The sequence below is a fragment of the Theropithecus gelada genome, chromosome 11 (genome assembly GCF_003255815.1).
Source record: "Theropithecus gelada isolate Dixy chromosome 11, Tgel_1.0, whole genome shotgun sequence".
Taxonomy (NCBI): domain Eukaryota; kingdom Metazoa; phylum Chordata; class Mammalia; order Primates; family Cercopithecidae; genus Theropithecus; species Theropithecus gelada.
The window spans coordinates 98,139,175-98,163,935 of NC_037679.1; the positions used below are offsets into that span (position 1 = coordinate 98,139,175).

The window sequence follows — 24,761 nt, forward strand, 5'->3', positions numbered from 1 at the left end:
AGTGATTCTCATGCCTCAGCTCCCCGAATAGCTAGGATTACAGGTATGTGCCACCACAACTGGCCAATTTTTGTAATTTTAGTAGAGATGGGGTTTCGCCATGTTGGCCAGGCTGGCCTCAAACTCCTGGCCTCAAGAGATCCACCAGCCTTGGGCTCCCAAAGTGCTGGGATTACAAGTGTGAGCCACTGCACCCGGCCATCTATAAATTTCTTTTTTTTTTTTTTTTTTTGAGATGGAGTCTTGCTCTGTTACCCAGGGTAGAGTGTAGTGGAGCAATCTCAGCTCACTGCAACCTCTGCCTTCTGGGTTCAAGCAATTCTCCTGCCTCAGCCTCCCAAGCAGCTGGGATTACAGGCATAAGCCACTGCGCCCAGCCATAAGTATTTTTAAAAACCACTGAGACACATAGTTAAGTGAAAAAAACAAGATGGTAGATCAGTGGGTACAGAATTCTATCAGTCATGTAAAAGGGGGAAAAAAGAATACATGTTTGACTGCTTATCTACATGTTATCTTCTTGCCATGTTGCCCAGGCTGGCAAAAGCCAGGCATGGTGGTGTGTACCTGTAATCCCAGCTACTTGAGAGGTTGAGGCAGGAGAATCGCTTATTTTTTAAAATATATTTCCACTTTTAACAAAATTTAAAAATCATTTAAGTCAGGCACGGTGGCTCACGCTTGTAATCCCAGCACTTTGAGAGGCCGAGGTGGGTATATCCCTTGAGTCTAGGAGTTCGAGACCAGCCTGGGAAACATGGCAAAACCCCAACTTAGCCAGGCATTGTGGTGCACACCTATAGTCCTAGCTACCAGGGAGGCTGAGGTGGGAGGAACACATGAGCCTGGGAGGTGGAGGCTGCAATGAGCTCTGATTGTGCTACTGTTCTCCAACCTAGGTGACAGAGTGAAACCTTGTCTCAAAAAAAAAAAAAAAAAAAAAATTCAAAAAAGTTTTGTTCTAAGCCAAGTGTGGTGACATGTACCTATAGTCCTAGTTAGTACTTGGGAGGCTAATGTAGGAGGATCACATCAACCCAGAAGTTCAAGTTCAGCCTGGGCAACACAGTGAGGCCCTGACTCCATTAAAAAAAAAAAAAAAAGAAAAAACAAAAAGTTTTGTACCAATGTATGTTTATTTATTTATTTAATTTTATTTATTTATTTATTTCTTTTTTTGAGACGGAGTCTTGCCCTGTGACCCAGGCTGGAGTACAATGCACTGATCTCGGCTCACTACAACCTCCGCCTCCTGAGTTCAGACGATTCTCCTGCCTCAGCCTCCTGAGTAGCTGGGATTACAGGCGCCCACCACCACGCCCAGCTAATTTTTGTATTTTTAGTAGAGACGGGGTTGCACCATGTTGGGCAGGATGCTCTCGATCTCCTGACCTTGTGATCCGCCCGCCCTGGCCTCCCAAAGTGCTGGGATTACAGGCTTGAGCCACCGCGCCCGGACTGTTTAAATTTGTAACTGGAAGCAATACAACTCTAGATTTGTAATCTGAATACTTGGGGCCAGCTCTGCTATTTACTTAGCTGTTTGTGACGGTCAAGTTATCTCACTTGATCTCTGTTTCTCCTTATCTGCTAAATGGGGAACACAATCTGATAATATCAGCTACCTCCAAAATTGTGTGAAGAAACCATAAAAAGTTGTACAAACAAGGCAGACAATATAAAAAGCAGAGAGGAAAAGCTGCTGGTTGTGAGGCAAAAAACTTAGTTATTAAGAACTTAAGCTCCAGCATTTACTGCTGAGGATTTCTGAAGGAGGGGCAAAATCTTTAACCTGAGAAGAAACCTTCTTCAGGCTGGGCCTAGTGGCTCATGCCTGTAATCTTGACACTTCGGGAGGCCGAGGCAGGTGGATTGCTTGGGCCCAGGAGTTCGAGACCAGCCTGCACAACTTGGCAAAACTCCATCTCTACCGAGAATATAAAAATTAGCTGGGCACAGTGGTTCACGCCTGTAATCTCAGCACTTTGGGAGGCCGAGGCAGGCGGATCACCTGAGGTGGGGAGTTCGAGACCAGCCTGACCAACATAGAGAAACCCCATCTCTACTAAAAATACAAAATTAGCCAGGTGTGGTGGCGCATGCCTGTAATCCCAGCTACTCAGGAGGCTGAGGCAGGAGAATCGCTTTAACTCAGGGGGGTGAAGGTTGCAGTGAGCTGAGATCGCGCCATTGCACTCCAGCCTGGGCAACACGAGCGAAACTCGGTCTAAAAAAAAAAAAACCATATATATATATATATATATAAATTAGCCAGGCTACTCGGGAGGCTAAGTGGGAGATTGCTTGAGCCCCAGCAGGTTGAGGCTATACTGAGAGGCTGTAGTGAGCTGTGATTGCGCTACTGTACTCTAGCCTGGGCAACAGTGAGATTCTGTCTCAAAAACAAACAAACAATCCTCTTCTAATTGACAGGAGAAAATACTAGAATGTTTGGTGGAACATGCACTTATAAAACTATAGTCTCTATTTTTGCTTTAGCAAAATAAAAAACACACTAAAGAAACATAAGGGACTCATAGGGCAAACAAGCCACTCTCTAGCCTTTTAAAAACAGCCCAATTAGGTAATAAGTAAATAAATACCAAGTAACTTGTGGCTGAGGTTTAAGAACACTTGTTGGCAGCTGAGTGCGGTGGCTCACGCCTGTAATCACGGCACTTTGGGAGGCTGAGACGGGTGGATCACCTGAGGTCAGGAGTTCAAGACCAGCCTGGCCAACATGGTGAAATCCCGTCTCTACTAAAAATAAAAAAAATAAGCCAGGTGTGGTGGCGCACGCCACTTGGGAGGCTGAGGCACGAGAATTGCTTGAACCTGGGAGGCGGAGGTTGCAGTGAACCAAGATCGTGTCACTGTACTCTAGTACTGTAGCCTGGGCAACAGAGTGAGTGAGACTCCATTTCAAAAAAAAAAAAAAGAAAAGAAAACAACTTGTTGACGGCTATAAGGGCTTTTGTTGTTAAGTTCTAGAGTCACAAAAACACTAGGAGAAATCTTCTCTAAGATCAGGTTTCATACTAGGTTTGAAGATTAAGGTAGTATTATGCATGTTTGATATTATTAGCTCATGAAATTTAGAATTAGAAAGTCCTTAGAGATCATAAGATCTAATCAATTTCTTATTTTATAGATAATGAAACTGAGGCCCAGAAAGTTAAGCAACTTATTCAAGATCATGCAACTAGAACTTATTTATAGGTGCTCTTCTTCAATTGAAGGAGGACTAATGTTTAATTACAATATTGTTAACATTTAATTGTTTCAGTAGTTTCTTTAAACATTTATAAAGTAGAAACACATGCTTAATTGTGGACTATGCCTATAGTCAGACCATTACTACATGAAAACATCTACCATCATTTGGCGGCAGCATATCTGAGTACAGTTCATTTAAAAGAAACATAAGTTTCTCAAAAGTTAACTCTAAACATAAACAGATCATGAAGAATATCCCATTCTTTTGCCTACTTGTAACTAGCTTTGGCAAGCAGTTGATGGATGCGTCCTTTCACCTCTTCAGTCGTCTCTGTATTGGCAATTCGCTCAGGAATCTCTTCCTCTCCCTGGGGAAGCTGTAGAAGCTGCTGCAGGGTAGACTTCAACTCTGGCAGCATGGCTTCCCACTCCTCCTCTGGGTCCAGCACCGCAGCTAAATTAGAGTAGCACTCAGTCTCTTTCATTGGAGGTTTTTATTTATTTTTTTTTTGAGACGGAGTCTCGCACTCTCACCCAGGCTGGAGTGCAGTGGCGCCATCTAGGCTCACTGCAAGCTCCGCCTCCCGGGTTCACACCATTTTCCTGCCTCAGCCTCCCGAGTAGCTGGGACTACAGGCACCTGCTACCTCCCCTGGCTAATGTTTTGTATTTTTAGTAGAGACGGGGTTTCACCGTGTTAGCCAGGATGGGCTCGATCTCCTGACCTTGTGATCCGCCCGCCTCGGCCTCCCAAAGTGCTGGGATTACAGGCCTGAGCCACCGCGCCCAGCCACATTGGAGTCGCGCTCCTCCATTGCAAGGGGAAGCCTGTCTGAGGTTAGGACTCCAAGGCAGTAACTACTTACAAGCTGCTGCAGTTCGCCTCTGGGCCCTCATCTCTTGTAATTTCTGGGTCTCCTTCTGCAGTGGTCCAGCAAGGTCAGTATCACTAAGCTATCAGGTAAAATGAATAGCAGGGTCAGTAAATGACATACTTTCATCCCTGTTTCCATTTAATTCCTTCTCTTTTGGTGGACCAAGTCTACTTACCTTGCAGGAAAAAGGATTATTGGCTAGAAAACTGGCCAGCAGCTGGATGGCATTTTTACATACTAGCACTGACTTGTCTGCCAGACGTCCCACAGCTAAAGCCACCACTGCCTGGAAACGTGTCAAGGGGAGAGCCTGTGTCGGGTAGGAAGAGAAGAATCTGCTCAAGTCCCACATCATCCATTTTGTTCAAGATGATCTTTAAGTGTACTCTGAACAGAGCTACCCACTCACTCTAAAATACCTTTCTACAGAATATAAATTAGGAGTACTCCTTGTAGTGGTAAGACACATTAGAGTCCTTAAAGGGAGCCAGATATCCTTGTCCTTGGTAGAGGAAGACTTTTACTACTGATAATAAAAATGTGAATTCTAGACTTTTGGGGGCAGATATTTATCTTTAACACTGGATTCCTCTTTACACTGGTACATAGAGAGGTACCATATGTCTTTGCCACATAGAAGGTTGCTTACCTTCTGCTGGACAATTCGGGTGAAGAGCTGCAAAACACGGCTCCGCACAAAGGAGTTGACATCATGGCCATGGGCTTGTAAAGTATCCAAGAATTGGTCTCTGGTGTCTCGGGCTGCTGCTTCCAGTTGATCGCCATTGAGAACCTGCAGCACCATCTCTGCCATGGCTGCTAGCACAGCATTACGCATCATGTAATTCTAAGAGAGAGCAGCATAAAGGGGTAAAACCTTTAGTCAAGGCGAAGCTTGCTTGTGCTTGGCCATAACTTTTTCGATTAACTGCCTAGGTATTCAATCCCAAGGTCACAGGAAAAAGCTGAATCCCGAAGAGGACTTGTTGCTCAGAGAATGCTAGAACAAACAAGGGCCAAAACCAATTTTTCCTCATAGGGCTCACACAGGAAAGCATGGTAGTAGCTAAATAAAAAAATCACATCCACTCACCAAAGAACATTTGAAAAGCATTTTTTACTACCTTTCAGCTGAGGTCTCAAAGCCTTTATTTATTTATTTTTTTTTGAGACAGAGTCTCATTCTGTCGCCAGGCTGGAGTGCTGTGGCACCATCTTGGCTCACTGCAACCTCTGACTTCATGGTTCAAGTAATTCTCCTGCCTCAGCCTCCCAAGTAGCTGGGATTACAGGCATGAGCCACCACACCCAGCTAATTTTTGTATTTTTAGTAGAGACAGGGTTTCACCATGTTGGCCAGACAGGTGGTCTCAATCTCCTGACTCATGTTCCGCCCACCTCAGCCTCCCAAAGTGCTGGGATTACAGGCGTGAGCCACCGTGCCCATCTGTGTGTTCTTTTTTTTTTTTTTTGAGATGTTGTCTTGCTTTGTTGCCCAGGCTAGAGTGTAGTGGAGCAATCTCGGCTTACTGCAACCTCAGTCTCCCGGGTTCAAGCGATTCTCCTGCCTCAGCCTCCCAAGTAGCTGGGATTATAGGTGCCCATCATCGTGCCTGGCTAAGTTTTGTATTAGTAGAGATGAGGTTTCACCATATTGGCCAGGCTAGTCTCAAACTCCTGACCTAGTGATCCACTCTCCTTGGCCTCTCAAAGTGCTGAGATTATAGGCATGAACCATCGCGCCCATCTGTGTTTTGTTTTTTGAGACAGTCTCATTTTGTCACCCAGGCTGGAGTGCAGTGGTGCGATCTCGGCTCACTGCAACCTCCATTTCCCGGGTTCAAGCAACCCTCCCGCCTCAGCCTCCCGAGCAGCTGGGATTACAGGCGTGCACCACCACACCCAGCTAATTTTTTTGGTATTTTTGGTAGAGATGGGGTTTTACCATGTTGGCCAGGCTAGTCTTAAACTCCTGACTTCAAGTGATCCGCCTACCTCAGCCTCCCAAAGTGCTGGGATTACAGGCATGAGCCACCACACTCGGCTTCAAAGCCTTTGATCCTTACTAGTAAATAGCCCCTCCTTTCCCTCCCACTCTCCTTTCCATGCTTTACTGACAGAAAATGAGACAGAAACATGGAAATCAGCCTTAGAGTGCCAGCAAGTCCAATACATAATCTGGTGGAGAGCAGGGTTAATGTTGTTGCCAGACCAAGAACCAGAGAGAAAGGTCTTGCACAAAAAGTTAAAGTAAATTAGATGAACAAGTGGACTGTCTTTGTCCTTGACATTCACCTAGGAGTGCCTAACATCAGTATGGGCATCAGCCAGGTTAGCATTCAGGGATGAAAGAGAATGGAGAGAGATGACATGGGTTGATTTGAGAAAGCTCACTGTTTGAGGAAGCAAGGCAAGTCAGGTGGTGGGAAGACGCTTTATCCTGAGGAATAGATGGGACTCAGAGTCAAAGCTGAAGGCTAAGCATGGTAGTGCCTGTAATCCCAGCACTTTGGGAGGCTGAGGCAGGAGGGTTGCTTGAGACCAGGAGTTAGAGACTAGCCTGGGCAATATGGCAAGACCCCATCTCTACAAAAACTAAAAAAATTAGCTGGGCATGGTAGTATGTGCCTGAAGTCCCAGGTACTTGGAAGGCTGAGGTGGGAGGATTGCTTGAGACCAGGAGATCGAGGCTGCAATGAGCTATGATTGTGCTCCAGCATGGGTGACAGAGCCAGATCCTGCCTCCAAAAAAAAAAAAAATCAAAGCTGAGTTGCTCTTACTAGACTTAAGCTGTGGAAATGTCATCTCCCTTACCAGAACTGGATAAAAGCAATATGAATTGAAAGATTAACAGATTAATAAAAAGCTCTTTATTCAACAAACTTGAACTGCTTCTCTACAGAAAGGAAATGTCACAATGATAAATCTAGACAACTTGTCAAAGCTACTTTCTTGTTCTGTTAAGAAACGGCCTTTCAACACTGGACTTAAAATCCCCAGAAAAGCTCAGTGATCCCTAGTGGACCACCTACCTCTCCATCCAGGTGATCTAGCAAAATGCACATGCTGGACATCAGGATAGCTGGGACACGTTCTGCTAGTTCTGTCAGGAATGCTGCAAAGCCCTTTGTCCCTGAAGGGTCTCGACTCAGCTCTTGGGGACACTTTTGTCCAATCTCTCTACACAGGGAAGAAAACACAGCCATAGCAACATAGATCAATTATTCAGATCCTAGTAAGGGTACTACAGGGTAAGACAGGTATCTAATATCTGAAGGAATCTACAGTTGCACAGATAATGTATTTCCAATCTTTCTTTATTCCCTCCCCAAGGAAAATGAGCATGAGAAACTTCGAGAACGAAGAGTCACCTTACAATCTCTCCCACTATGCTCTTCATTCCATAGTCAGTTGCCCATAGACTCACAGCTGCAACCAGTACAGGTGCCAGGTGTTCAAAGTGCTGCAGCATCTGGATGATCTTCACTGTAGCACCTGTGGAAGCACTAAACATAAGAAATTATGGGCAATATAAAAAAGGCGGGGCAAAGCAATGGGTAACTTACTGAGCATATGGTTATAACGGGTCAAGGCTACACCAAGCAGGTGTGTTATGGCTTCCCGAGTGGAGCGGTTCTTCTGGTGACTAATGGTGGGATTCTCCAGAAGGCGGTAGCAACAGCCAGTAACCAAACTGAGAAAGGAAGAGTTTGAGATGATGAAAGCAGCTGTCTGGATCCAATCATATCAGAGCCCTGCCTCATTCATTCTATCGCTACTGCTCCCAAAGTCACGGTTTTCTTTATTCTAGCCATTACCTTCTATAACAAGTTGCTTTGCTTTGCTGACCCCGGTTAGGTACTCCTTCCTTCAAGATTACCAACTTTCAACCAGTTGTGATGCTGACAAAGAACCTGAATATATGATAAAAATATGACAGAGTTGGCCGGGTGTGGTGGCTCATGCCTGTAATCCCAGCACTTTGGGAGGCCAAGGCAGGTGGATCACAAGGTCAGGCATTCGAGACCATCTTGGCCAACATAGTGAAACCCTGTCTCTACTAAAAACACAAAAAATTAGCTGGGCGTGGTGGTGGGCGCCTGTAATCCCAGCTACTTGGGAGGCTGAGGCAGGAGAATCCCTTGAACCTGAGAGGCGGAGGTTGCAGTGAGCTGAGATCATGCCATTGCACTCCAGCCCATGCGATGTTGCGAGACTCCATCTCAAAAAAGAAAAAGAAAAAAAAAAGACAAAGTCACCAATGACTTCTCATTCCTAAATATAACGACTGATTCAATCCTCATCGCAAGTGATCGTTCACAGCTGCATGTGATATAGTTAATCAGTTTCTCCTTGAAATATATGCTTTATCTTGCTTCCAGAACACAAGAACAAGACTCCTTTCCCAGTTTCTTTGGCTAGTTCCTCTTCACACTCTTTTTATTGAGACAGGGTATGCCTCTGTTGCCCAGGCTGAAGTGCAGTGGTGCGATCATGGCTCACTGCATCCTTGACGTCCTCATAGCTCAGGTGATGCTCCCACCTCAGCCTCCACCATGCCCAGCTAATTTTTCTATTTTTTGTAGAGACACAGTTTCACTATGCTGCCCTGGCTGATCTCCAACTCCTGGGCTCAAGTGATCCTCCTGCCTCATCCTCCCAAAGTGCTAGGATTATAGGCGAGCCGTGAGCCATGCACCCGGCCTCCTCACTCTTCATGCTGGAGAGCCCTAGGGTACCCGACCTTGGATTCCTGCTCTCTTTTAGCTACACTTATTGATTTGGTGATTTCATTCAGTCTCACGGCTTTGAATACTATTATATTCCCAAATGTGCTATCTCTAGCCCAGACGTCTCTCCTGAACTCCAGATCTATATATTCAACAGCCGAATCTGACAACTTTGCATGGCTGTCTAATAAACACTTCAAACTTTGTATGTCCAAAACAGAACATCTGATCTTCCTCCCAAAACACCTATTCACAGCCTTCTCCATATCTCAGTTACGGTTAACTCCACTCTTCCAAATGCTCAGACCAAAACCCGGGAGAGTCACCCTTGACTGAACTCTTACCCTCACACCTCACACCCAGTCTGTTAGCAAATCCTGTAAGCTCTACCTTAAGGAAAAAGTATATAATCCAACTACTTCTCCCCATCTCCACTGCCACGCCTTGGTCTAAGAGACCATCATCTCTTGCTTGAGTTATTGGAACAGCCTCTTAACTGGTCTCTTGCTTCCCCTTTCCCTCCATAGTCTATCTCAATACAACAGCTAGGATGGCCCTGTTAAAGTACAAGTCAGGTCACCTCACCTCCCTGCTTGTGGCTCCCCAGTGGCTCCATTTCACTCTGAGGAAATCCCAAAGTCACCATGATGACCCACAAGAACCTGCGGTGTGGATCCCCACTGCTCCCATGGCCTCACAGCCTAGCCCTCTGACCTGCTCTCAGCTGACAACTCTCTGGCCTCCTTGCTATTGCTCGCACGTGCTGGACACACTCCCTCCTCAAGGTCTTCGCATTTGCTATTCCTTTTCCTTGCCCTTCCTATTCCTCCACATATTCTCATAGCTATCAGTCACCTCCTCTGGGTCTTTGCTCAATATCACCATCTCAAAGAAGTCTTACTAGAGTAGCTTATCTATCTATCTGTTTGTCTGTCTGTCTATTTTTTTTGAGACAGGATTTTGCTCGTCACCCAGGATGGAGTGCAATGGTGCAATCTCGGCTCATTGCAACCTCCCCCTCCCAGGTTCAAGTGATTCTCCTGCCTCAGCCTCCCAAGTAGCTGGGATTACAGGCGCCCACCACCACGCGCAGCTAATTTTTGTATTTTTTTAGTAGAGACAAGGTTTCACCATGTTGGCCAGGCCGGTCTTGAACTCTTGACCTCAGGTGATCCACCCACGTCGGCCTCCCAAAGTGCTGCGATTATAGGTGTGAGTCACTGCACCTGGCCTAGAGTAGCTGATTTAAAATCACAACCTTCTTCCATCACACTTATTTTACTTATTTTAAAAGTAGACCTTCTGGTCTGGCACGGTGGCTCACGCTTGTAATCCCAGCACTTTGGGAGGCCAAGGCGGGCAGATCACCCGAGGTCGGGAGTTCGAGACCAGGCTGGCCAACATGGAGAAACCCTGTCTCTACTAAAAATACAAAATTAGCCAGGCGTGGTGGCTCATGCCTGTAATCCCATAATCCCAGCTACTCGGGAGGCTGAGGCAGGAGAATCACTTGAACCCAGGAGGCGGGGGTTGTGGCGAGCCAAGATTGCGCCATTGCACTCCAGTCTGGGCAACAAGAGTGAAACTCCGTCTCAAAAGAAAAAAAAAAAAAAGACTTCTGCTCTATAGTACAAACTCTAAAAGGGCAGAAACTTTTGTTTCCAGTGCCTATAATGATGCCGGCTGCACAAGGAGATTCTCAGTAAATACTGCTTCAGGAATAAACAGGCATTTAGAGATGACAGGAATTCACGTCAGTTTCTAACATTCCATTATCTAGTTCTTAGCAACTCCATGTTATGATTATACTTTTATTACAGATAGAACTGAGACATGAAATGAAGTATTTAAAGGCAGATCAGCCGGACACGGTGGCTCACGCCTGTAATCCCAGCACTTTGGGAGGCCAAGGTGGGTAGATCACCTGAGGTCAGGAGTTCGAGACCAGCCTGGCCAACGTGGCACAACCCCGTCTCTACTAAAAATACAAAAATCAGCTTGTGGTGGCGGCACCTGTAATCCCAGCTACTCGAGAGGCTGAGGCAGGAAAATCACTTGAACCCAGGAGGTGGAGGTTGCAGTGAGCCAAGATTGTGCCACTGCACTCCAGCCTGGGCGACAAGAGCAAACCTCTGTCCCAAAAAAAAAAAGGCATATCTAGCAACAGAGCCTCACTCTCACAGCTCAGTATTATCTGTAGCCATCCTCCCAACCCACCTCACAAATTCTTCTTCAATTATTGAGTGGTTCCACAGGTGACGGATGTCCAACTGAAGTAGCTGTGTCAAAAGCTGAAGAATTGGTTGCCTCTCTTCTTCCCAGTCAAAGCCATGGGCTGCCTTGGTCCGAGCTTTCTTACCCTAAAAAGGATCGTGTATACATTGAGGAAAAAATAAGGGAAAAAAGAGGGTCAAGATCTGCCAGTCTGAGTGCCCAAACAATCTAGTATGAAGACAAGATAGAAGGTAATATGGAAGAAATATTACAGGTTCCACAGTGCTACTTGTCCAGGAAGAAAATGTGTGACACTTTTGAGTTCTTTCTCCTAAACTCTCAATGAGGACAGAAAGGATTCATGGATCATTGGATTCCCTTCTTTCCCATCTACTCCCCTTTCTCCCCAGACCCCATATAACATGAACCCAAAACTCCAAATTACCTTCCCACCAAGGTCCAGGTCCACGAGGTTTGTCTGACTGGTCTCAAAGGATTCCAGGAGACGTACCAGAGCATAACAGTTCATTTTGAGGGCGTTTAGATGGGCATTTCTATCTGATCCACTCAAAGTTGTATCATCCAGGATAGCTGGAAGCTCCTGGGAGTGGCGGGACACCACTGTGAAGGGCAGAATCTTGGAATCAGTTTCACTCACTTCTTTCATATACCCCAACTTCAAAACACCCAGCACTTACAGCCATCAGATTACCAAAGATCTGTGTTTCATCTCTCAGTGGCCATAACACAAGCTAAGTCCTTTGGGACCCTTGGCCCTGATAGCCTGAACATGCCCTGTTCCTACTCTTACTCCAGTTACCACAATTTCTCTCCAGCAACTGGAAGAATCACCCCCATTAAAAAGAGGTAGTTCAAAAGTAGGAAAAAGTTCTTGTTGGTCTGCCCTTACAGTGAACACACATAACTCTGTATTGCCCACCAAGATTACAGACCTTTAACAGGCCAAAGGTCCCTGGGCTTAGCCAAACCAACTGAATCACAACAGCCTTGATATCATCATGTGGCTGACACAATGTAGGAAAAACAAACAAACAAACAAACAAACGATAACAAACACCTTCCATCCCCTACCCCCGCCGACCCATAAACACCTTTTATCAGGAATTCCAGAGTATCTTCTTTGAGGTCAGGATCTATACTTCGAAAGTGACTATGAGGGAAAGAAAGTGTGGGGGTGAGATAGGAAGGAGCCTGCAGTACCCTTTTTAACAGATCAGATCTAACCGGTGAATCTAATGTTTAAAAACACATGTGAAATTGTTCAACTGAATTAATATAGTGGCAAGTTGGGTACATGCTCATCAGTAGAGATATCAATATCCAGAAGCATTTATCAGTGAAGCTATAACTTGGAATTTCAGGACTAACATGCACAGTTAGGACAAACAGCCACCAGTTCTTTTTAAAGTACCAGTTGGGTGTTTCACTTACTGCAAAATGCTGTATATGGTATCAAAGTGCTCCAGCATAGCCAGCGGCCCCTGAGCTCGAAAGGCAGCCTGAAATGCTATGAAGATGGAAAAAACAAATCAATTTGGAGGGAAGAGAGACCTTTTCAGTAAATTCTATCCATAGCAGAAAACTAGGCTTATTGCTTGTATTGGGAGAATCACAAAAAAGAGACAAACAGTCCACTTCAATGTAACCTATAATGACGATGACAGCCAGGCACGGTGGCTCATGCCTGTAATCCCAGCACTTTGGGAGGCCGAGGCAGGTGGATTACCTGCAGTCAGAAGTTCGAGACCAACCTGGCCAACATAGTGAGACCTCGTCTCTACTCAAAGTACAAAAAGTTGGCTGGGTGTGGCAGCAGGCACATGTAATCGCAGCTATTAGGGAGGCTGAGGCAGAATTGCTTGAACCCAGGAGGTGGAGGTTGCAGAGAGCCAAGATTGTGCCATCGCACTCCAGCCTGGGCAACAAGAGTAAAACTCCATCTCATCTCAAAAAATAAATAAAATAAAATAATGATGATGATATCTTATATTTGTGTTACTATTAAAGCCTTGTTAGAGCTTCACCACACCTGAGCAAAAGCAGACAGTACCACACCTACTTTACACCTTAGAGTGGTTGTATGACTTGTCCAACTTACAGTAGTTAAGAGGGAACACAAACTCAGGATCTTTAAAAAAAAAAACCAGTTTATCCTATTTGTGTCCTTTTTCTGCTTCAGGATCCCACAGTGCACTTAACTGTCAGGTCTCCTTCGTCTCCTCCAGTCTTTATCTTTCATCATCTTGACACTTCTTTGAGGAGTACTTGTCTCTTATTTTGTAGAATGTCCCTCAATTTGGGTTTGCCTGTTTTCTCACGATTATATTGAGGTTATGTATTTTTGTAAGATTACAGCAGAAAGGAGGGTCGGTCCTCAGGCATCGTATCAAGAGGTGCATGAAGTGAATGTTACTGCTGATGTTAACTTTGATCACTTCATAGTGTCTGCCACATTTCTCCACTGTAACATTATTATTTTCCCCTTTGCAATCAGTATTTTTGTGGGAAGATACTTTCAGACTACATAATATCCTGTTTCACATCACATTTGCCCACTAATTTAAGCATCCATGAATGATTCTTGCCTGCCACAATTACTGCTGTGTTTACTAAATGGTGATTTTCTATCTCTATTATTCCTTCTACATTTACTAATGGGAATGCTGCTGTAACGATTAGTTGTCCCTTTCTCTTTATTTAGTTATTCACTTACTTATAGCAGAATGGACTTATGGATATTTCTCTTATTCTGTGCTTTAATCCATTACTATTTATTTTCTTGCACAAATTGTCCAATACTTGGTCTCTGCGATCTCCTTCAACTTGGCCTGTGTCCTTTGAACATGACTCCGTTTTTTTGTGTTTTTTTTTTCAAGACAGGGTCTTGCTTTGTTGCCCAGGCCAAAGTGCAGTGGTGCAAACATAGCTCACTGTAGCCTTGACCTCCTGGGCTCAGGCGATCCTACTGCCTACTCCCTACTGCCTCAGCCTCCTGAGTAGCTGGGACTACAGGCGCCTGCCACCACACCCGGCTAATTTTTTGTATTTTTAGTACAGAGGGGGTTGCACCATGTTAGCCAGGATGGTCTTGATTTCCTGACCTCATGATCCACCCACCTCAGCCTCCTAAAGTTCTGGGATTACAGGTGTGAGCCACTGCGCCTGGCCTAGCTAATTTTTTTTTTTGTTAATTTTTTGTAGCGATGGGGTCTCACTTTGGTGCCCAGGCTGGTCTCGAACTCCTGGGCTCAACTGATCTGCTGCCTCAGCCTCCTGTGGGATATGATGAGGTTTCTCTTCAAATAGCCTGATCAATCCTTTATTCTTTAATTCGTAGTACCTCCCCCACCTTTTTTCCTTTTTCTCTCTTTTTCCTTTCTGCCTTTGTTACATGGCCGGACACACCACAGTACCAGGCTTATCAGTACCAGCTCACATTCCCTTCCTTATTTGGAAAGAAGACTAGCTTTCCTTTATTACTATTTATTTATTTTCTTTCGTACTATTTCTTACTATTACTTTCTTACTATTTCTTACTATTATTATTCCTTTCCTTATTTGGAAAGAAGACTAGCTCTCTAGCTCATTGCAGACACCCCTTCACCTTTTCCCCTCTCTCCCTTATGCGCCCACCTTATCTAAAGTTCAAATGTTTGGCCAACTGGGCTAACTGTGCGACCCGACCCTGGCCAATGGGAAAAGGGTACAGGGGCAGGACTTGTGTCAGGAATAAAGGCTCTTGTGCCCCTTTGTTCAGGTGTGCTCTCATGGCAACTGGCCAAGGAGAAGCACCCCTCTGCGTAGAGGTAAAATTGCTTTGCTAAGAATCCTTTGTTTGAATGTTCATTTTCCTTAGGATTTTGAGCGTTATTCCCAACACTTACAAAGTACTGGGATTAAAGGCGTGGGCGACTGCACCCAGTTTCCCTTCACCTTTGTTCCCTGTCTTGTATCATGAGAGGGGCTGGGCTCATGCCTGTAATCCCAGCACTTTGGGAGGTGGAGGCAGTAGGATCGCTTGGGCCCAGGAGTTTAAGATCTGCCTGGGCAACATGGTGAGGCTCCATCTCAAAAATAAATAAATAAAATAAAAGATGTTCTGGGCTCATCTTGTACTTTCCCTGGCCCAGTCCTGTAATCAACCATTCTCAGTGGAATCCTGGCTCCTATTATGGAATAACAGTATGTAGAAGCCAAACTCTAGGCACTACTTGCACTCATTTCTATTACAGTATTACTGCCTTTGGCCCTCTCACTGGAGAAAAGTAGGACACATATGTATGTCTACAATTAATCTTCGAACAACAAGATTTGAATTATGTAGGTCCACTTATATGCTAATTTTTTTCAATAAATATACTGGAATTTTTTCTTTCTTCCTTTTGAGACAAAGTCTCACTCTGTCTCCCAGGCTGGAGTGCAGTGGCACGATCACAGCTTACTGCAGCCTCAAACTCCTGGGCTCAAGCAATCCGGCTGCCTCAGCCTCCTGAGTAGCTAGGACAACAGGTATGCTCTACCATATCTGGCTAATTTTTTTTTAAAGCTAGGTATGTCATGAATGCATAAAACATATGTAGATCCTAGTCTATTGTATCATTTACTACCATAAAATATATATGTCTATTTTTTTTTGAGACGTAGTCTCTCTCTGTTGCCCAGGCTGGAGTGCAGTGGCACTATCTCGGCTCACTGCAAGCTCTGCCTTCTGGATTCACGCTATTCTCCTGCCTCAGCCTCCCAATTAGCTGGGACTATAGGCGCCCGCCACCACGCCCAGCTAATTTTTTGTATTTTTAGTAGAGACGGGGTTTCACCGTGTTAGCCAGGATGGTCTTGATCTCCTGACCTCGTGATCCGCCCGCCTTGGCCTCCCAAAGTGCTGGGATTACAGGCATGAGCCACTGCACTCGGCCAAATATATATGTCTATTATAAAGTTAAAACTTATCAAAATTTGATGCAGGCTGGATGTGATGGTTCACACTTATAACCCCACCACTTTGAGAGGCTGAGGCAGGAGGATTGCTTGAGGTCAGGAGCTCCAGACCAGCTTAGGGAACATGGCAAGACCCCATCTCTACGAAAAATAAAAAATTAGCTGAGCGCAGTGGGGTGCACCTATAGTCCTAGCTGTTCCGGAGGCTGAGGTGGGAGGACTGCTTGAGCCTAGGAGGTTGAGGCTGCAGTAAGCTGTGATCATACCACTGTACTCCAGGATGGGGGACAGAGTGAGACCCTGTCTCAAAAAAAACCCAAAAAAACCCACACACAAACACAGATAGTACATGGCATCATTCACAGCCCAAGAGAAATGGAAACAAATATAAAGATGCAATATTATTTGTTTTTGTTTTTTTGAGACAGGTTCTTGCTCTGTCACCAAGGCTAGAGTGCAGTGACACAATCTCACACTCTCTTACCTACTAAAGGCACTGCTCCAATGACTGTTCCCTCTTCCTTCTGCATCATCAGCTTTCCCCTCTCTGATCATTCCTACTCAACATACACACATGTAATGCTGCCCATCTTAAAAGAAATACACTATATAAATTCATCATCTCTAATCTCTGTCATTCCATTTTCTTAAAAACCTATTCCAAGCAGGCTTTTGCCCCCACTATCTTCTGAAACAGCTTTGTCAAGGTTACCAGTGACTATGACATCAATAAATCCAGTAGTTAATCTGCAGTTGACCTCTCCTTTGTTTTTGAAAGACTCTCTTTATTTAGCGTCATTTAGCTCCTTCATTCACTTTCTGCCCCAATGACTGCTTCTTAATTTCTTCTACTGGTTCTTCTTCATCCTCCTAGCCTCTAAATGCTGGACTATCTCAGGTCTTGGTCTTCAAACTGCTTCTCTTCTCCATCTACATTCACTCCAATCTCATGGCTTTAAGTGCTGTCTACATGCAGAGTATTAAATCCTAAATGTGTATCTTTAGCTGACAACCTCTCCCTTGAACTCCACACTCACATAACCAACAATCTAAACCTCTCCCTCCCATATGCTACCCCATCTCAGTAAATGGCAATTTCATTCTTCTAGTTGCTCAAGTAAAAAAGCCTTGTAAGGCCGGGCATGGTGGCCCATGCCTGTAATCCTAGCATTTTGGGAGGCCAAGGCAGGCAGAGCACTTGAGGCCAGAAGTTCAAGACCAGCCTGGACAACATGGCAAAACCCCATCTCTACTAAAAATACAAAAATTAGCCAGGGGTGGTGGTGCACACCTGTAATCCTAGATACTCAAGTGGCTGAGGCATGAGAATTGCTTGAACCTGGGAGGCAGAGGTTGCAGTGAGCCAAGATCACGCCACTGCACGGCAACCTGGGTGACAGAGCCAACAGAGCAAGACTGTCAAAAAAAAAAAAAAAAAAAAGCCTTGTAATCATTCTCATCTCAGATTCCTTTACTAACCCTATAAATCCAATCCAATTCATCAGCATTCCTGTCAGCTCTACTTTGAAAATATATCCGAATCGGCCGGGCGTGGTGGCTCAAGCCTGTAATCCCAGCACTTTGGGAGGCCGAGACGGGCGGATCACGAGGTCAGGAGATCGAGACCATCCTGGCTAACATGGTGAAACCCCATCTCTACTAAAAATACAAAAAACTAGCCGGGCGAGGTGGCGGGCGCCTGTAGTCCCAGCTACTTGGGAGGCTGAGGCAGGAGAATGGCGTAAACCTGGGAGGGAGAGCTTGCAGTGAGCTGAGATCCGGCCACTGCACTCCAGCCTGGGTGACAGAGCGAGACTCCATCTCAAAAAAAAAAAAAAAAAAAGAAAATATATCCGAATCATGTTATCACCACTTCCCCTGCTATCCCTCCAGTCCAGTCTACTTGGTATTACCATATTAGCCACTTAACTAGTCTCCCTGCTTCTCTCCTTGCCTCTTATAGTCTCTGCTCAACACAGTAGTCAGTGAATCTTTTAAAATGTCAGACCATGTCACTCCCATGCTCAAAACTCAATGGCTTTCAAGTTCATTCACACTGAAGTTCAAGTTTTTGCCATGATCTACGAGGCTCTAGAGATCAGTGCTTCTCAAACTAATAATTGCATCCAAATTGCCTGAGGGATCTTCTTAAAATACAGATTTCCTGGCTGGGCGCAGTGGCTCAAGCCTGTAATCCCAGCACTTTGGGAGGCCGAGACGGGCAGATCACGAGGTCAGGAGATCGAGACCATCCTGGCTAACACGGTGAAACCCCATCTCTACTAAAAAATACAAAAAACTAGCCAGGCGAGGTGGCGGGCACCTGTAGTCCCAGCTACTTGGGAGGCTGAGGCAAGAGAAAGGCGTAAACCCGGGAGGCGGAGCTTGCAGCGAGCTGAGACCCGGCCACTGCACTCCAGCCTGGGCGACAGAGCCAGACTCCGTCTCAAAAAAAAACAAAAACAAAAACAAAAACAAAAAACAGATTTCCTGATTTAGCAGCTTTGACATCCTGGGTCTTGATATCCTGCATTTCTAATAAGATCCCAGATCAGGAGATCATGATATTAACACTGCTGATCTGAGGACCACATTTTGAGGAGCAAGATTCTACAATAATCTGTACCACTTCCTACCTAATCTCTTTTTCCTGGCTTACTCCAACTCTATTGGCATTTGCCCACCTCCAGGCCTTTGCATAGGCTTTTCTGTTTGCTTGGAATGCCCTTCCCTGACAATCTGCATAGTTCATTTCCTTACTTTAAGGTCTCTGCTCAAACGTGACATAACAGCAAGGCTTCTCTGATGATCCAACATGAAATGGATGAAATGGCAGGCCCTACTATCTTTCTTCTTTATATTATTTATTTTTAAGCTTTGTATAATTAATTTTAGAGACTATGTTGCCCAGGCTGGTCTCGAACTCCTGGCCTTAACAATCCTCCTACCTCTGCCTCCCAAGTGGCTGGGATTACAGGGATGAGTGACCATTTGCAGTACACTTCTTTTTTTCTTTTTTGAAACAGGGTCTAGCTCTGTGGCCCAGCTTGCAGTGCAGTGGCATGATCATGGCTCACTGCAGCCTCTGCCTCCTGGGCTCAAGCAATTCTCCCACCTCAGCCTCCCAGATAGCTGGAACTACAGGTGTGCACCACCACGCCTGGCTAACTTTTTTGTAATTTTGGTAGAGATGGGGTTTCACCATGTTGGCCAGGCTGGTCTCAAACCCCTGAGCGTGAGCAATCCAACTGCCTCGGCTTCCCAAAGTGCTAGGATTACAGGTGTGAGCCACTGCACCTGGCCACACTGTCTTCTTTATTTTTCTCTTTGGCTCTTACAACCATCTGACATACAGTGGTCCTTACCAATCTGTGTTCTCACTTTCTGAGGTTTCAGTTACCCGTGGTCAGTCTCAAGTCTGAAAATATTAAGTGAAATATTCCAGAAATAGGCTGGGCACCGTAGCTCACACCTGTAATCCCAGAACTTTGGGAGGCCAAGGTGGGCAGATCACATGAGGTCAGGAGTTCGAGACCAGCCTGGCCAACATGGTGAAACCCTGGCTCTACTAGAAAATTAAAAAAAAATTAGCTGGATATGGTGGTGGGCACCCGTAATTCCAGCCACTTGGGAGGCTGAGGCAGGAGAACTGCTTGAACCCGGGAGATGGAGGTTGCAGTAAGCCGATATCTTGCCACTGAACTCCAACCTGGGCAACAGAGCAAAACTCCGTCTCCAGAACAGAAAATAAAAAACCAAAAAATTAGCCAGGCATGGTGGCACTCGCCTGTAGTCCCAGCTACTTGGGAAGCTGAGGCAGGAGAATTGCTTGAGCCCAGGAGGTGGAGGTTGCAGTGAGCTGAGACTGAGCCACTGCACTCCAGCCTGGGCAACAATGCGAGACTCTTACCTTAAAAAAAAAAAAAAAGAAACATTCCAGAGATAAACAATTCATAAATTATAGGTTGTGTGCCATTCTCAGTAGCATAAAATCTGGTGCTGCCCTGCCGCCTCCTGCCTGGGATGTGAATCATCCCTTTGTCCAGCATATCCACACTGTATATGCAACCCTACTCACCCGTTAGTAGAACCACCTTGGTTATCATACCAACTGTTGCAGGGCTTCTGTTCAAGGAACCTTTATTTTACTTAATAATGGCCCCAAAGTGCAAGGGTAGTGATGCTGGCATAGTTATAATTGCTCTACTTTATTAATATTGTTGTTAAACAGGCCAGGCGCGGTGGCTCACGCCTGTAATCCCAGCACTTTGCGAGGCCAAGGCAGGCAGATCACAAGGTCAGGAGATTGAGACCATCCTGACCAACATGGTGAAACCTGTCTCTGCTAAAATACAAAAAATTAGATGGATGTGGTGGCATGTGCCTGTAGTTCCAGCTACTCGGGAGGCTGAGGCAGGGGAATCTCTTGAACCTGGGAGGCGGAGGTTGCAGTGAGCTGAGATTGCGACACTGCACTCCAGCCTGGGTGACAGAGCGAGACTCTGTCTCAAAAAAAAAAAAAAGTGACAAGAACAAGATCATGTCCTTTGCAGGGACATGGATGGATCTGGTACTCCATCCATTATCCTCAGCAAACTAATGCAAGAACAGAAAACCAAACACTGCATGTTCTTACTTACAAGTGGGAGGTGAACAATGAGATCACATGGACACAGGGAGGGGAACAACACAATGGAGCCTGTTAGGGGGTGGAATAGCAGGAGGGGGAGCATAAGAAAAAATAGCTAATACATGCTGGGCTTAATATGCAGGTGATGGGTTGACAGGTGCAGCAAACCACCACGGCACATGTATACCTATGTAACAAACTTGCACATCCTGTACATGTACTCTGGAACTTAAAAAAAAGGTGACCATTTTTAAAAATGATGCATCATTATAACTGAAGAGTAATTTGTCACAGTATGCAGCATGTTCAATTGGTGACACATATATCCACATGATATGGACAGAACAGTATACCTGTGGACACTGTTGGTTTGCCATCCATTAGCCAACCACCACACTCTGCCTTCTTCCTTGCTTACCAAATGGTTGATATGCTCAAGTTTAGGGAGGCTCCTAGGTAATAATCTTGATCAGTTTAACCAGTCTGGGTAATTCTATTTCTCTTACCTGTACAGTCCTGTGCCCTGTAACATTTTGGTAAACAATAGATCACATATGCGACAGTGGTGCCATAAAAATATAATACAGCTGAAAAATTCCCATCGTCTAGTGACTTCTTGATGACCTTGACCCTGTGTAGGCCTAGGCTAATGTGTGCGTGTTTTAGTTTTTAACAAAAAAGGCTGGCCGGGCATGGTGGCTCATGCCTACAATGCCAGCACTTTGGTACATGTCTGTGGTCCCAGCTACTTGGGAGGCTGAGGTGGGAAGACTGCTTGAGCCTGGGAGGTTGAGGCTGCAGTGAGCTGTGATCAGGCCACTGCACTCCAGCCTGCAGTCCCAGCACTTTGGGAGGCTGAGGCGGGAAGATTGATTGAGCCCAGGAGTTCGAGACTAGCCTGGGCAACATAGGGAAACACCGTTTCTACAAAAAATAAAAAAAGTAGCCAGGTATGGTGGTGCATGTCTGTGATCCCAGCTGCTTGGGAGGCTGAGGTGGGAGGATTGCTTGAGTCTGGGAAGTTGAGGCTGCAGCGAGCCATGATCATGCCACTGCACTCCAGCCTGGGCAAGAGAGTCTTTACCTTGTCTTTCAAAATAAAATAAAGAATAAAAAGTACAAGATAGAAAATTCCTTTTTCCACTTCTGGACATTAGAGCAAGAAGCTGCCATCTAGCCTGGTGCAGTGGCTCATGCCTGTAATCCCAACACTTTGGGAGGCTGAGGTGGATGGGTCATTTGAGGTTAGGAGTTCAAGACCAGCCTGGCCAACATGGTGAAATCCCGTCTCTACTAAAAATACAGAAATTAGCCAGGCAGTAGTGGCGTGCTCCTGTAATCCTAACTACTTGGGAGGCTGAAGCAGGAGAATCGCTTAAGCCTGGGGAGGCGGAGGTTGCGGTGAGCCGAGATCACACCACTGCACTCCAGTCTGGGCAACAGAGTGAGACCCTGTCTCAAAAAAAAAAAAAAAAGAAAAAGAAGTTGCCATCTAGCAACCGTGAAAGAAAGGCCAAGAGGAGACAAGCTGGGGCCATATTGTCAAGCTGCTGCATTAACTAACCGTTCTTCTTGTAGGTGATAACAAATCAAGTAGGTTATAATCTCTATATTTACAGATGAGGAAACCAAGGCACTGAGAGAATTAAGTAACTTGTCCAAGGTCAGAGTAGTAGAACCAGGATTCAAATCCAGGCAGCCTGGCTCTAGTCTTTAATCTCTATACCTCTCCAAAGCAACCTAGCTGCTATAAGACCGCTTCCAACAAGCACAAGGACATTATGAAGTCTTTCTGGTAATGCAAAAGGTGCTTTTGATGATTTACAGGTTTCAGTAGGTGACTGCACTGTACATATATTGCATGGTGTTGCAATGGTACATATATATTATGGGTTTTTTCCCCCATAATTGTACATCTTGGAAGGAAGATATCTAGACTCTAAAAAGGTATTACCAAAAACAGGTCAGGTTAAGTCCCAGACATTCTGAAAAAGCGATCCCTTCCTATAACTCTTAAATCCACCAGGACTTAATTTGGACACACGGTAAGGGGTAAAGATGGAAAATAACTTTTCCCCAAAGAGTAATCACATACGCCAAGACTGTTTTTGACTAATCTAGAAAAGGCAGTTAATGAATGTATTCTTTGTGTCATGCATCCCATGCAATGTTAGGATAAAACAGCAAAATAGGAAAAACATATTTCTTGCTCTTATGATGCTTCCAGGTGCAGTGAAACAGAAATGACAATGTAGCAATTCCATGTGGGATGGTCCTTTGAAAGAGCTAAGTACAGTGACAGCTATGGAGTCTTACCTCTAAGCTGTGGTGGAAGATGTTTGATGGACAGTACCTCTTGCACAACATACTGATTCACCCCTCCACTTTTCAACAACTCCTCTGGGGATAATGGCAGATGGAACTCATACATTTGGGGAGCCATTCTTCTCCTACAGGCTCACAGGGCTAGAAACCAAACAGTGAAAAGGTCAGGGTCTATATTCAAGACCTGTCTTCGTATCTGGTTCTATTACTTTCCCATCCCCAACATATATAATGGTTTTTAGTTTTATAGCAAGCTAGTAGCATTATCTGGTTCTGTTACTTCCCCATCCCTAACATATATAATGGCTTTTAGTTTTATAGCAAGCTAGTAACATTATCTTACAGGATCTGAGACTGACCCTGGACTAGAAACTAATTCTAGTAGTGACATTGGCACTTGATCGTGTCAGTTAAACCCCTGAACTTTATCTGTAAAAACAGGGTTACTAAACTCTGATTACTTCACAAAGTTGCTCTGATGATCAAACAAATCAAGCAGTATAAAGGTGTTTAAAGAACTATAAAGTGACATATTAATGTGCAAAGTATTATTATTTCCATTTTTATGTGCAAAGCTCCTTAAGTAGAGAATGGTCCGATCTCATCTGAGGCCAGAACAGTGCCCCAGCATGGGCTAGTGGGCTTCCTGCACCAGAATGGTAAGAGCATTAACAATGATGATTTATTTATCCTGTGCCAGGTCTGTTAGGCTATTTGCATGCATCATATCTGATCTAAGTCTCCTAACCTCAATCCCATGAGGTGCATAATAATACAAATGAGTTTACAGAGAGGATATTGCAGTAAGAAAGTTAAGCGATTTGCTTAACATCTTCCGTTGCGTATCTGTCAGACTCACAGTTTCTCCCACATCGCGCCCCAAGGATATATCTACTAGACCTCCCTGCCTATTGTATATTGCCCAATACTGGGTCATACTGACATGTACTCGATTTTTCTACTCTTTTACGACCTGCAACACCACATCTTACCTGGGAATCTCACCCGCGGCTCTGACTCCGGCAGTCAGGCTGAAATGAAAAGGAAAAAACACTCGTGTACAACACGCACCAATTAGCAAGGCAGTTTTCAAGTTGGCGGAGAATCCGGCCAATCCCCGGCAGGCAGAGGCAAAGGGCCGCCTCTGAGTCTGGCAACGCGCGGGCAAAGCCACAGATACCGAGTTCAAATTTCAACGGCTGCCAGGGGACCAATCGCGACGCTCGCTGGAGCGGCCGGCCAATCACAGCGCCGCCTGGGGACGTGCCAAGGCTCCGCTCCGGCAAGGTACCCCTTTGCCCGGTCAGCGGGGAGGAGGCCGTATTTCTGCCGGCCAGAGATGTCGCGTCCCTGGCTGGGCAGTAGTAGTGCCCTGGAATAGTGAATCATTCAGTCACCCCCAGGAAAGGAGGCCAGTCCACGCTGGGAGTTAGAAGACATCGCCTCTAATCCAGGTTTCTCCATCTCCTCCGCTAAGTGACGTCCAGCAAGTCACTTCACTTTCAGGGCCTCAAATTTCCTTCCCAGTAGTAAAATGGGGGTAATAAAAAAAGCTACAGCGCAAGACTGTTGAGAGGCACAGAGAAAGGGCTTGGTTTTTGGAAGCGGGTTCCAGGTTTTCAACCTTCATTTCCTTCACAGTTGAAGGACGCCAAAAAAAGCAGAAAGGGTGAATTTTCTTGAAATCTCAGTTTTGGGGAATCTTAGCGACCAGTCGCGGACCTCAGCTTGTCCGGCGCTCCAAAACTTCCGGCGGGCGAACCGGAAGCAATGAGGCGGGAAGGGTGGTAGAGGCCCCTCCGGCCGGAACC

At 45.4% G+C, this 24,761-nt stretch overlaps 1 protein-coding gene and 1 non-coding gene across 3 annotated transcripts in view; both read right to left on the bottom strand.

Annotated features, from left to right (window-relative positions):
- Nucleotides 1–24,686, bottom strand: part of NCAPD2 (non-SMC condensin I complex subunit D2) — a 37,044-nt gene extending 12,358 nt beyond the window's left edge. Inside the window, exons 1-14 of one of the 2 annotated variants that reach the window (XM_025402657.1) lie at nt 24,575–24,686; nt 23,943–23,981; nt 22,942–23,091; nt 12,489–12,564; nt 12,149–12,207; nt 11,482–11,657; nt 11,040–11,182; nt 7,659–7,786; nt 7,464–7,587; nt 7,125–7,272; nt 4,741–4,938; nt 4,267–4,401; nt 4,083–4,170; nt 3,490–3,670 (exon numbers count right to left, since the gene is read on the bottom strand). In XM_025402657.1, coding sequence (XP_025258442.1) covers nt 3,490–3,670; nt 4,083–4,170; nt 4,267–4,401; nt 4,741–4,938; nt 7,125–7,272; nt 7,464–7,587; nt 7,659–7,786; nt 11,040–11,182; nt 11,482–11,657; nt 12,149–12,207; nt 12,489–12,564; nt 22,942–23,068 — 1,583 coding nt within the window. In that variant the 5' untranslated portion in view covers nt 23,069–23,091; nt 23,943–23,981; nt 24,575–24,686. Of the gene's footprint in view, nt 1–3,489; nt 3,671–4,082; nt 4,171–4,266; nt 4,402–4,740; nt 4,939–7,124; nt 7,273–7,463; nt 7,588–7,658; nt 7,787–11,039; nt 11,183–11,481; nt 11,658–12,148; nt 12,208–12,488; nt 12,565–22,941; nt 23,092–23,942 lie in introns of both variants that reach the window. The other variant, XM_025402658.1, reaches the window with a different exon arrangement.
- Nucleotides 11,735–12,062, bottom strand: LOC112635732. Its single transcript, XR_003122059.1, has one exon. It is a non-coding gene; the product is annotated as a small nucleolar RNA U85 (small nucleolar RNA).
- Nucleotides 24,687–24,761: the final 75 nt, after the last annotated feature.